The sequence below is a fragment of the Chelonoidis abingdonii genome, chromosome 8 (genome assembly GCF_003597395.2).
Source record: "Chelonoidis abingdonii isolate Lonesome George chromosome 8, CheloAbing_2.0, whole genome shotgun sequence".
NCBI lineage: Eukaryota > Metazoa > Chordata > Testudines > Testudinidae > Chelonoidis > Chelonoidis abingdonii.
In genome coordinates this window covers 35,244,860-35,257,281 of record NC_133776.1, presented here as the reverse complement: position 1 = coordinate 35,257,281, position 12,422 = coordinate 35,244,860, and the positions used below count along the sequence as shown (strand labels likewise).

Sequence of the window (12,422 nt, the reverse complement as noted above, 5' to 3'; positions counted from 1 at the left end):
AACAGATTCAAAGCACAGAGGATGTTCCCCTGGGCACAAATTTAGTTACACAAAAAAATACTCAAATACCCAATTTGATTCTACCTCAATTTGCATAAGACAGGTTACAAAGAAATAAACATAAACCTATTTATTCCTTTCTAAAACTTACTACTCTGATAAGAGGCTGGTTCCTTGATCTTTTCACTCTGGCTGAAACTGAAAACTCTAACAAAAAGGAAAACTTCCCTCCTCCCTTTTGAAACACCTTGTTCCCCCACTGGTTCCTCTGGTCAGGTGTTAGCCAGGCTAGGGGAACTTTTTAACCCTTTAAAAGAGGCATTAACCCTTAACCATCTGTTTATGATAACTTTAAAGTCTGTTACCTCTTTTTTTTTCCAGGTTTAGAAATGAGTACTGCGGGATGTGGGGGGATTAGAGGGACACTGGGAAATGCTTCCAGCCTCTCTGTCCCAATGGTATACAGCTTCTGTTTCTAGTCCTGCAAGGCTAGAAAATATCTGACTTTAAATATACAATGTTTTATATATAGGAAAGCAGTCACTGGTCCAGGGCTTAATTTTACCTATACTGGAATCCTCTCACCCACCATTGGAAAAACACACTGGCCTATGCTTGGGAAGAGAAGGGGAATGTTTCTCTGGCAAGACAATTTAATGAATAAATAAATGGTAGCTGTAGAAAGCCTCATTACTTCGAGTGGGAAAATAATGTGTGATTTATGCAGCTTATGATAAATGAGCACTGATTAATCCATTGCACAATAGCATCATATATCTTGTTTTAGACCTCCACCTCCCTCTATTTTTTAAAACATATTTAGTAGTAAAGCCCTTAGATTCAGGAATCTAACTGTACAGGCTTTGAAGGTAGGAGAAAAATTCCAACCAATGGTTTAGAAATCTCCAATAAGTTTCCTAAAATGTCTTTCCTCTACATAATGCTATGATATTAAGGTCCTGTGTTTCAGGAGCTTCCAGGGCTAGAAGCAGCTTGCTTCCTTCTTAAAGATATAACAAACCAATTGCAGGTTCAGCACAGAAAATTATCCATCCCAGGTCTGCAGTCAGTGTAATTTAAGTGGTGGAGGCGGAAGAGGGAGGGTTTGTTTGAAAGCTGTTCCAAGGTTGGTAATATTAGATGTAGTCCTGCAGAGGAAGATGGTAGAGTGGTCAAAGGTGTTTTGACAAATGCCCTTTATCAGATGATGTCACCACCACACAGTGGGAAGGAGGTGTGTGGTTAAACAGAGCTCATTAATCTTTTCAAGTCAGCAACATTATAGACATATTCATTAAAGTTCAGTATATTTTTATAGTATTGTGAGCTGCTCATTCACAAGATGCACCCAATGAATCCATTTATTTTATTATATGATGGCTTTTGATTAGATCTTCATTCCTTGCCAAAAAAAGGCTTTCTGTAATTAGTTACACTTTCTAATTTACACTGCTAAAATTCAATATTATTCAACAGGGAGCCTGCCTTAGTCCCACTGCGCCATGGGGCTGGCAATCCTGTGGGCCAGATTAAAAGTCCTGTTGGGTTGGATCCAGCCTGCAGACTGTAGTTTGCCCTCCCCTGTTTTCTATGAACCGCCACTACATCCTATTCTACAGGACCACAACAATGGACTTCAGCATGAAGTTATGTGAGGTAATTTAAGTCCATTGGTTGTCTAGCTGCCAGCTGAAGGAAAAGTCACTATATAACCAGAGAATGGACAGCAGTGATTTACTTCTAGCTGTGATTCTCTGGTTATACAGTGACTTTTCCTTCAGCTTTTGTACACATCAACCATTGTAGATGATTCTTGTACACATCAACCATTGTAGATGATCATAGCGAACATATTCTCCGCACTCCACCTTGCTTGCTCACAGATGTTTCGACCACTCATACAAGGGTCAAGTTAGTCAAGCCTGGATTGAGACAGGCAGCCTGCAGGGTTCCATTTATTTTGCAGTTGCATAAGCCTCTTACACAAATTTTCAAAGCATATGATGGCTTGATGAAAACAAGCTTAAAGAAGGGTACCTAGTACTGAGTCCTCTAAGAATCAGCAGACCTCCTAGTGTTTATAACATTGGTCCACACAAGAGTTCACAATCTCGCATATAGAGTAAGGAAGAAAAAACTTTGTGTGAATGATTTGAGATGGATCTGCGTCATAGTGATGGGTCAGTTTATGGGTGGAAGCAGATTGATGAAGCAGGTGAAAGAGCCTTTGAAACCCTGAGAGAACCTTTGAATCTATGTTCAGAACAGCCATAAGCCATAAAGAAATGAGTATTAGATACTGTCTTTTGATCTTAGAGAGCCATTCAGATTATGAACAATCCTATATGCCTAGAACCAAAAGGAAACTCCAGCAGCATGTTATGTAATGTGGTCTGCTAAAGAGATCACATTGCAGAAGGGGGCCACTGTATATTTGTGAATGAATCCTTGAACAGTTCATTCCCTGGTGCCCTTGGCCTAAATAAAGTAAATACACAAACAGTCCAGGTGCGTCAACAGCATTGTCTCATATCACAATTCAGTTAGTTGGTTGAGAGTGGACCAGTTTCTACATAGGGAAGATGTACATTTCTACTTTAAATAATCTAGAGATGTGGTGTATTGCGTAAAGGTTTTATAGATGCAATGTACTAAGGCTTCTGGAGCAGACGATCTCACTTGGGTTCTATAGCTGAAGCTCCAAAATGCCAGCTTCTTATTTATGTAATCTTTTGATATGTATCTCTTTTCCATGCAGCATTAGACACAATTCTCTGGAACAGTTCTTGGTAAAGTCACTTTTCAATTACACTAATTACATATTTAATTACTATATTAGAATTGAAAATACATATTGCTACATTAGCAATGACTTATATTGGGTATCTGAGCCTGAGAAATGCTACTCCTTTTACACTCGGTCAGGATTGTGAGTGCTTGGATTTGAAGCACATATCTAGTAAAGGAGAAATGTAAACTGTAATTTCAAATCTTTAGATTGCGGACTAGATTCTTATACAATACAAAATTCTTGCAAATGTGTCCATAACAGAGCTGAACATGAAGTGTTGGGATTTGATAAAAATTATTCCACATTTAAATATTCTTTGGTTGATGAAAGCTCTGAGCTAGCTACATGTACAAGTAAATATGGTCAAGGTTGGGTCACAATTTTAGGTAGGATACAAGCAAATATTTCCACAACATAATGGTCTTTTTTTTAACCTACTTTAAAAAATAACAGGGTCCCACATATATCAGAAAGACTAATTCTGTTTAATCATTCTTGTTGCCTCTCTATGAGCAGGAAGCCTGTCACAGTTTAGTTAAAAAGATTAATGTTAATGTACTTGCCAGCATATGTAGGGCAGTCACACATCTATTTTTCATTTGTACTAACTGTGCTAATCCATAGTGGGATGTAATGACAGCAACAAATATTCATGGAAGATGATTTTGATATGAACTGTGAGTATTAACAACTACCAGTCACCATAGACCACACACACCTAAAATGGAAACTCATTCATTCAAAGGAATTTGAATACTCAATAGGTAAAAATATTACCGGCTGCCTTTGGTAAAAGCAAACAATAACAAGAGTGTATTAAATGCAAAAGACCTTAGTGGTTTTACAGACACAAGCTGCATTCAACAGAGAATCCTGTGGCACCTTATAGACTAACAGACGTTTTGGAGTGTGAGCTTTCGTGGGTGAATACCCACTTCGTCACCCACGAAAGCTCACGCTCCAAAACGTCTGTTAGTCTATAAGGTGCCACTGGATTCTCTGCTGCTTTTACAGATCCAGACTAACACGGCTACCCCTCTGATAAGCTGCATTCAGTGGGAGCTTCCAAAGGTAGTGTGCTTAAAGCAGACACAGTACCTCTTGGAGCACTGAGAAGAGCAGTCCTCCCCCACCCTCCCGCTTTGAAATAGGGTAGTATGTACTCTCTCCTAAGTAGGATCTGCACCACTGGTTAATGGAGGACATGGAGGAGGGCATCCTCATGTCTCTGTCCCACTACCCAAGTCCTCCACTATTCTGGGAATATCTACCATGCCAGTGGCACAAGGCGAGATTCTTTGCACTCCTTTGGCATGTGCGCTGGAATCATGCTCAGTCCTTGCATGCAAGTGCAGTTTTGTTGTGTTCCCTCATCATCCTGGTACACCTCTGTAGGACCAAACACAATCTTGCTGAGGTAAATCAGTGGTGAGGGCACCTTTAAACAAACAAAATGAATCCTCTGCCCCGCTTCAAAGTTTTAAGACTAAGACAAAAACTTTGGAAAATGGTTGCCTAAAGTTAGATACCCATACGCGGGCACCTAAACTGGTTGCCTAACTTTAGGCACCTACATTTGAAACTCTGGGTTATGCTTTTTTAGGATTATGTCAATCAGGTATATGAACAAAACTTCAATTCTACTTATATCAGTGTCACAACTAAAATATTTCAGTAGCAAGATTTAATGCCACCTTCTAACCTGACCAAAGATTCTGGGCCATCACAGAAGTAAGCTTTTGCTTTTGTTTTCTAGCATTAACTATTGTATTTGAAAGAGCTTCTAAATTAGGTATATACAATTTATCCCTCATAAGTATAAAATTGTTTCCATGTCTAATAATTAGAAGAATAATGAGGATTATTTAAAGGGTAGCTGTTTTAAACAATCAAGCCACAACTCAGTGGAATTGCTTTTTTCCCCCTTCTCCATTTTTCTTGTATAATGAATATCAGCTAGGCACCCAGATTCTACTTTGCAGGCTGCAAAAGCTTCTTCTGTGCAGAGATGGGAGGGAAGGGGACAAGGGTTATGCCTCTGTTCTCTAGGGGACCTGTCATGAAGGGTGGGCGAGAGTATGCCATAAGAGGAGCAGGGCAGGGCTGAAGGATCCTAACAGCTTCCTCCCAAGAAAGGAAGGGTTGGGCCCTTGCAGGGTAGTGCAGCTTCAAGGCTGCAGTAGCAACTCTGGTGCAGTTGCATGTTTACATGAGAGCTTTGGTGGGGTGTTTTCCTTCCCTTCATCATCTTGCAATTACACTTCACTAGGTTGCCAGCAACAGAAACTGAACCTAAAAAAAAAAAAAAAAAAAAAAAAGGCAAAACGAAACAAAAAATGAAGCAGAGAGTCTCAGAACCTGGGTCAACTGACTCAGGCTTTCACAGTGAAGAAGAGAGTTTCAGAGCTCAGGCCCCTGCCCGAGCGGGAAAGTCTACACTGCTATTTTTAGCCCTCTAGTGTGATCCCCAGTCAGCTGCCCCAGACTTTGAGACTTGCTGCTGCAGGGCTTTTTTTGCAGTGTGGACTTACCCTAAAATGGTGTATTTCTTAGGGGCCAGTTTTGAGAGATGCTGAAAGCCTAACTCCCCTTGACTGAAATGGGAGTTGAGGGAACTCAATACCTTGCAGGATCAGACCCTTAGCATGGAATGGTCTTCAGTGCCAGGATTGGGCCTGGGACTGAGAACCATGAATTACTGATCTGTAACTCTGGTTCTGACGCAGGACCTCTAAACAAATGTCCCTTAATCTCTCTGCTTCTGCTTTCTCATTTGTAAACTGGGGACAGGAATGCTTACTTCCCTTACAGGTGTTTGATCAGGATTAAATAAAACATGATTTTCATTTGCAGATCAAAAGTGCTTTTATAGGGCACAGCATTATGATGGCATGTGTGTGTCAAGCAACCATGTGGTGTATATTTTCCTACATAATATCACTTAATCTTGCAGTGAAAAGATACAGTATCTATTCTTCTCACTCAGACCTAGCAAAGATAAATATTGGACAACTGTTCTTCCACAGAAATAGTTGAAAAGAAGTAACGTGAAGAAAAATGTTAAAACTAGAAATGTAAAGAACCCAGCATTTAACAGCTTTACTTAAGTAGCAGGAGTGTTCAACAACATTTACTGCTTTGGGACCATAAGTCATATTTTTAGAACACTTCTTGTAATACCAAGTGCTTGTGATAAATCAAAAACTCTTTGCATTAAAAGTGAATGTACTGAATGTATCTGACAAAAAAGAGGATAGTTTTGATCTTCCTGCACTTATAGATGATAAAAAAACATAAGAGGTAAGGATGTTTAGTGCTCCATTCAGTCAGTGGCACTCAGGCTGCAATTCTAAAATCTAATATGCCTCCAAAGACTGTGAGACAAGGTGGGTGAGGTTATATCTTTCATTGAACCAATTTCAAGCCACACAGAGCTGTTATTCAGGTCTTCTTCAAAATCTCTGTGGCTTGAAAGCTTGTCTCCCCCACCTTGCCTCTCTAATATCCTGGGACTGACACAGCTACAACTACACCCCATGTCCTATGACATTCTTGCTTGCAGAAGGGTGTGAAGGACAGGGAATATGGCTGTATGAATCTGGGAATTTTGGAACCCAGCCTTGCTGAAAATCAGTCATTAACATCTCCAAAGCAGATTCAAAGGGACCAATTCACTGGTACCTTCCACCTAATGCAATCTGATTTGGTAGTGTTAGGCTGATTTTGCACTGGTATGAATGATAGTTTAAGTTGCCGGGAAACTGTGAACTGGGCCTTGAGTTCTCTGACCTGATCACTATCTTAAATTAGCTCTTGCCGAGCCTAAAAGCACATATCCCATGGACTCCATCTTAGACTCTCTCTTTTTTCCAGAGATTCTCCTCTGCAAGATGCACTCTATAAATAAGTATAGAGAGCACCCAACAGGCTGCAGTTACTACTGAGCATAAGAGGGCCAGTCAGAGTGCTGGTGTGCCTACACACTCCTCAGATCAGGTGCACTGCAGGGGATGGCCAGGCCCTGTTTCCCCCTCTGCACTTGCTGCTTGGGGGGAAGTGTCCCTGCAATTTTAGAATATAATAAGTGCAGCTCCTCAGTATGCTGCATTTGCTCTATGCCAGCAAAAAAGCCTCCGGTCACCATCTCTGAGGCACTATACTTCAGCTCACCTCCCCCACCCCACCCACCCCACCTTTTGTCTGCATCTGACTTAACAAGCTAGAATGAGATCTTTGCACCAGAGTATGAATTCCAGTACATTCTCATTATCATCCCTGAACTAGTCTTTAGTTTCTATCGGAGGACCGCCCCATTGTTCTGTTGCAAAAGCTTGTTGGCTCATTGGAACTAACTGACAATGATCAAATTGTATTTTCAGTATGGATAAACAACTCTTCCGAGTACCATTTGATATCAAAAGTAACTATTGCAATTACATCAAAGTACCCACATTTGAGTACATGTGGACAGCATGAAAAGCCACAAACAACTCTGATTTATTCATACATACTTTTAACCAAAAGTCACTTGTGACTTGTTAATTGCATTAGCACCTGCAATACTGAGATGGAAACTTCATTTAGAATGTGGAAGAATACTCTATATGCTTATTTTTTATTCTTATCTTTCTGCTGAGGACTATGAGTCAATACGAATGGGCCTAAGTCTGTAGGCAAACTTCCAAAGTGATCTTTTCAGTGTCTACTGTACAAAAATCTATACCTGTATTGCTTTGCCTGTTTATTTAACTGTCTTAATCCACATTGAAATTTAGGATTTCCAGTTTTAGGTTAAGTAACTGATTACATAGTTTTCCTGCTACCATGCAGTGATGTTTTTTTAAATGGCTGATTAATTTGTGTCTTCACTGAGACAACTCCCTTCCCTCACTTTTCCCCACATAAGTATAAAGCGTCTGTGTACTTACTGAAGCACATTTGTTTTCTGATTTGTCTTCCACAAAGCCAATTCGGCATGGTGTCCTCTGATTCTGTAGCCAGTAGTCAGTTGACTCTAGTAGACTATTGCTGCAGAGAACCTGTTAAAATAGATGAATTTACTTAGGTCTAATTCACTTGAAATTATGGCCTGGACTTGCACCCCTTTAAGTCAATGGGAGTCTTGCTAATGAGTTTCATTTGGGACAATATTGAGACTTTTGGTCATTTTGGAAAAAATGTATACTTAATCAAAATGAGATTACAGATCTTCCTCAAAGTCATATCATGTTAACTTCAGAAGTGAAAGGCCTTGAAGATATTTGAAGGTATTTTTTGACTATCAAAACCCCACATTTTTATTGGAATACAGATGCAGGGGCTTTAAACTGGTGAACATAAATAGCAGAAAATGAATTTGGTAAAAAGGCCTTTACAGGGAAGTAACATACCATTTTAATTCTCCTGGCAGTCTCAGGGCTGGAGGCTGCCAGAGACATGCATATGATTTTCATATCTGAGTGTTCACTTGAGAAGTTGGAAGTAGTTAGGTATCATTCATTGAATTCAGTCCTGTGTCTGTTGAAGTCAGTCAGGGTTTTGCCATTGACTCTAGTAAGACTAAGAGTTCCCCTTATGAGTTCAACACTGCAGCCCTTACTCAGACCCATGGTCTCTGTTAGCAGTTTTGGCAAAGTACAGACCAAGTGATTGTGCTTCTTCTGCCTATCTTTGCCCTGTCACTAAAGGCCACTTACAATGTTTGTAGACTAGAAAGAGTCAAAGCTAGTCTTACAAGGTGGGTGGTGCAGCCTCTAGAATTAATGTAATCCTTTATGTTGCTATTCCTTGACAAATATGGAATACAATGTTCAACAGAGCCAAATAATCTTTTTGATAAAGAAATCTCTCCTATATTATGTATTTTCATTACTAAAACAGATTTGCAAGCTATTATACTTACCATAACAAAAAAGGGTATTTTCTTTCTGAATGTGGCATGACATATTTTATGGAAATGCCTCAAATTTGTAAGACAGAAATTCTTTTGAAACTGTGACTCACATTACACATGCTGATTTTGCCAAAGAATTGTACCAGTATGTGTTTGAGTATGTTCTCATTTGCATCACAATTTATGTGGGCCAAAATAGCTATATTTGGAAATAGGTGGACAGATACTGCAGTAAGCTGACTGGCCAGCTGCAGAAAGTGTCCTCTAACATAAACTGGTGGCAGTGGCTGAAAATGTGTGAGATCTCCGATCACCCTTCCATGTGAAGGGAACAGAACAAACCACGATACATGCTCCATCTAGGGAGAAAGAACAGTCCTGCAGCATGGGTAGTACCCTGGGATGCAGGAGACCTAAGTCCTATTTTTCACTCTGCCACAGGAAGTCTATGTTGTCTTGGATAAGTCAGTTAGTCATTCTGTGCCTCAGTTCTCAATCTGTAAAATGGGGATAATAGCACTTTCCTACCTCCCAGAGGTGTGGAGAGAATAAATACATTGAAGACTGAGGCATTCAGATATTGCAGTAATAGCAGCCACAGAACTTCCTTGGGAATACTGATCTCATACTAGAGATTGTATGCATTCCTTATGCATACAATACCTATGAGCAGGGCCGGCTCCAGGGTTTTTGCCACCTTAAGCAGCAAAAAAAAAGTTGCTATCAGCTCTACCGCCACCGTTTCAGTCTTCGGTGGCAATTCGACCGCTGGTCCTTCCCTCTGACAAGGAGTGAGGGACGCGCTGCCCCTCTCCGTTGGCCACCCCAAGCACCTGCATGCTGGGCTGGTACTTGGAGCCGGCCCTGCCTATGGGTATGTCCAGACTACCCGCCGGATCGGCGGGTAGCCATCGATTTATCGGGGATTGATATACTGCGTCTCGTCTAGACTCCCGTCGACTCCAGAACTCCGCCCCGGTGAGCAGAGGTAGCGGAGTCGACAGGGGGAGCTGCGGCCGTCAATCCCGCGCCGTGAGGATGGGAGGTAAGTCAAAATAAGATACGCTGACTTCAGCTGCGCTCTTCCCATAGCTGAAGTTGCATATCCTACATCGACAAACCCCTCCCCCCCAGTGTAGACCAGGCCTATGAGAACTTTCTGGCAACATAATAAAACTGTTTAGCAGGAAGGGTTTGGATAACTGTTGTGAGCCCTTGTTTTACATGGATACTCTGGATTGTATAGGTGAAATATAGGAGGAAACAGACACAAAACAACATAAAATTCATTAGCAAGAACACAAAGATATCACCTGCACTGGAGAATTATCTCATGACAATTTTTCATATGTTCCGTCATCTATGCATAGACTATATCGTAAGCTGCCTGGCTCCATTCCTCCCACAGCACAGGAAGATGGTGGTGGCTTCTATCTGTGTGAACACTGTTGTTACTATTTAAAACAGGCTAGGATTCTGAGTAGCAGGATGGATTATTCTTTTACCCATGCTTTAAATGCAGCCAGCCTGGCAAAGCTGGAGACTTTTCAATTACCTTTAAAATGGGGCTGAATTGTTATTCTAGGCCACCACCACCACATTTCTGTTGTAAGTTCTGGCAGTGCAGCACACAATACACAGCTCAAGTAGAGTTGGGGCAAAGGTGGTTCTAAGATTCCTTTGCACCCTCTGGATTTGAGGCTGGTGCCTGCACAGCTAGTGCTGCTCCACAAGATGGAGCTGTCAATCATCCTGGTGACGTGACCTATAGGAACTCTCCTTTCATCTCTAGCTACACTCCTACAATGGTGCTTTTGAGGAGCCTGAGTGCTGCTGTCTGCAGCAGTTTTGCACACTGCTTGCACCAAGGAATTCTCCCCAGCTGGCTGAGGTCCTTCCTCATCCTTTATATAATGCTGCAGCAGAATACAGGGCCATTGTGTGGGAAGAATCCCTCACATAGAAAATGCCTATACTAGAGCATGCATGCAATTTCCTGCTCCAGCAACCTGGTACACTTCCCCATCTGCAGATTTTTCCATGGAAAGGGGTCATTTGGCCTTAATACTTTACAAAGGATTAAACAATTGCAGGAATAAGAATAGCAAGAGCAGTGACACTAGGTATAAACCACCTTGTGTGATCAATCATCTTCACCCTGTAGGGATATCGGAAAGCATATCTGTGAAATGGATTTATGTTTCATTCTCATTTCTTACAATTCTTGCACAACATGAACTATGCACTAACTTCTCCTCACTCTTGTTTATTAAATAATAGAGTGCTATGTTTTAAAACTATACATTTACTACCATGTTTAAAGTAATCAAAATGCAAGTAGCTTGCTTTATCACTGTGCTGGGATAAAATTATAAAACAGTGCTTGACTTTCAATCTTATTGTGACTGAACCTTGCAAATTCTGCTCTAATAATACACTTTCAGTGGGAAACAAGAGCTATCTCTGAGCTCTAATGGCCTCTGTCACTATTGTGCAGCCTTTTATATTGACGTCCCACTAAAGACCAAAAGAAGGTAGTAGGCAGGTACTGTACTACTGGATATGGTGAGTATGATGTATATTTGTTTACAAAAAGTCATCCTGCGGAGAGCCAAAAGCAAGACTCTTCTCTGTGATGCACTGTGCTTATCTGTATTGCAGAAAATCAATAATTCCATTACAAAAATGACTTGGTAACAAGCAATTCCAAATGATACTCAACTGACAACATTCACTAAGTAGCAACTAGAGGGTGGTCTCCATGTAGATTGGGAGGTTTTCAGGACTATGCTTTGCTTAAGTAAAATTTCCCCTCCATATGTTGTGAATGGTCCCTGGAATGCTTCCCATGTGTCGCAACAGCCTCCCTAAAATATTCTTGGGCAGTATGACACCACACTACCAGAACTCCTACCTGTGGCCAATATCATGCACTTGTTAGAAAGCAGGCAGCCTGTTGCACCCACATGGAGTCCCAGCGACTTCGGGGGAGCTCCTCATGGAGGCCACATGCTCTTAATTGATATGGGCCTATAGTAGCTGCTGTCCACTGAGGAGGCTCCATTTGACTTGTTTGACTCGAGGCAGATAAAGGGGAGGAACGAATATAAAACTGCCTTTGGTAACTAGACTCTGAGAGCAGAGCCAAATTCAGTCCTTTATGTGAGCAGGTGCAACCCTGTTGAGAGACTGCATGATTGTTATTATTCACCTCCACTTTATCAAAGAGAGTAGTAGTCTTCCTTGTGCTCAGTGCTGTACAGTGTGGCTATGATGTGGTCACAATCTCAAGGATGTTACATTTTAAATTAGATCATAAAATTAAAATCCTCTGAGCCTGATTCACCACTGCTTTTCTTGCACTCTCGATACTCACTTGCATACACGTAGCACATGCTTAACAGGTGTAAAATGCTCCCATTCTGAATTTGGTAACAGTCTGTCTCCTTCACACAGCTGTAAGTGATTACACTAGGTATAAGGCATTGGGGAGTCAGACCCAGTGAGCTGGGGGTATGTACAGGCTTTATGGACTGCTCTTCCAAGGTGCAAATGCTGATTTTACATCTGAAGACTGGGCACTGTATTTAGCAATCCATTCAAGTTCTTCAGGAAAAAATATATTTACATAAAAGGTTCCTGGCTACCAAAACACAGGGATATTAACTTCATCCTTTCCATTTGATATTGGTTTATGAAAACAACAGCTAACACTTCCTAATGTTTATATTAGGGAGA

The 12,422-nt window shown here is 41.0% G+C and overlaps 1 protein-coding gene across 5 annotated transcripts in view; it reads right to left on the bottom strand.

Annotated features, from left to right (window-relative positions):
- Positions 1–12,422, bottom strand: part of SPHKAP (SPHK1 interactor, AKAP domain containing) — a 116,549-nt gene that overhangs the window by 64,157 nt on the left and 39,970 nt on the right. For all 5 annotated transcript variants that reach the window (XM_075068504.1, XM_075068502.1, XM_075068503.1 and 2 more), the window contains exon 3: positions 7,720–7,830. In XM_075068504.1, the coding sequence (XP_074924605.1) occupies positions 7,720–7,830 (111 nt within the window). The remainder of the gene's footprint in view (positions 1–7,719; positions 7,831–12,422) is intronic.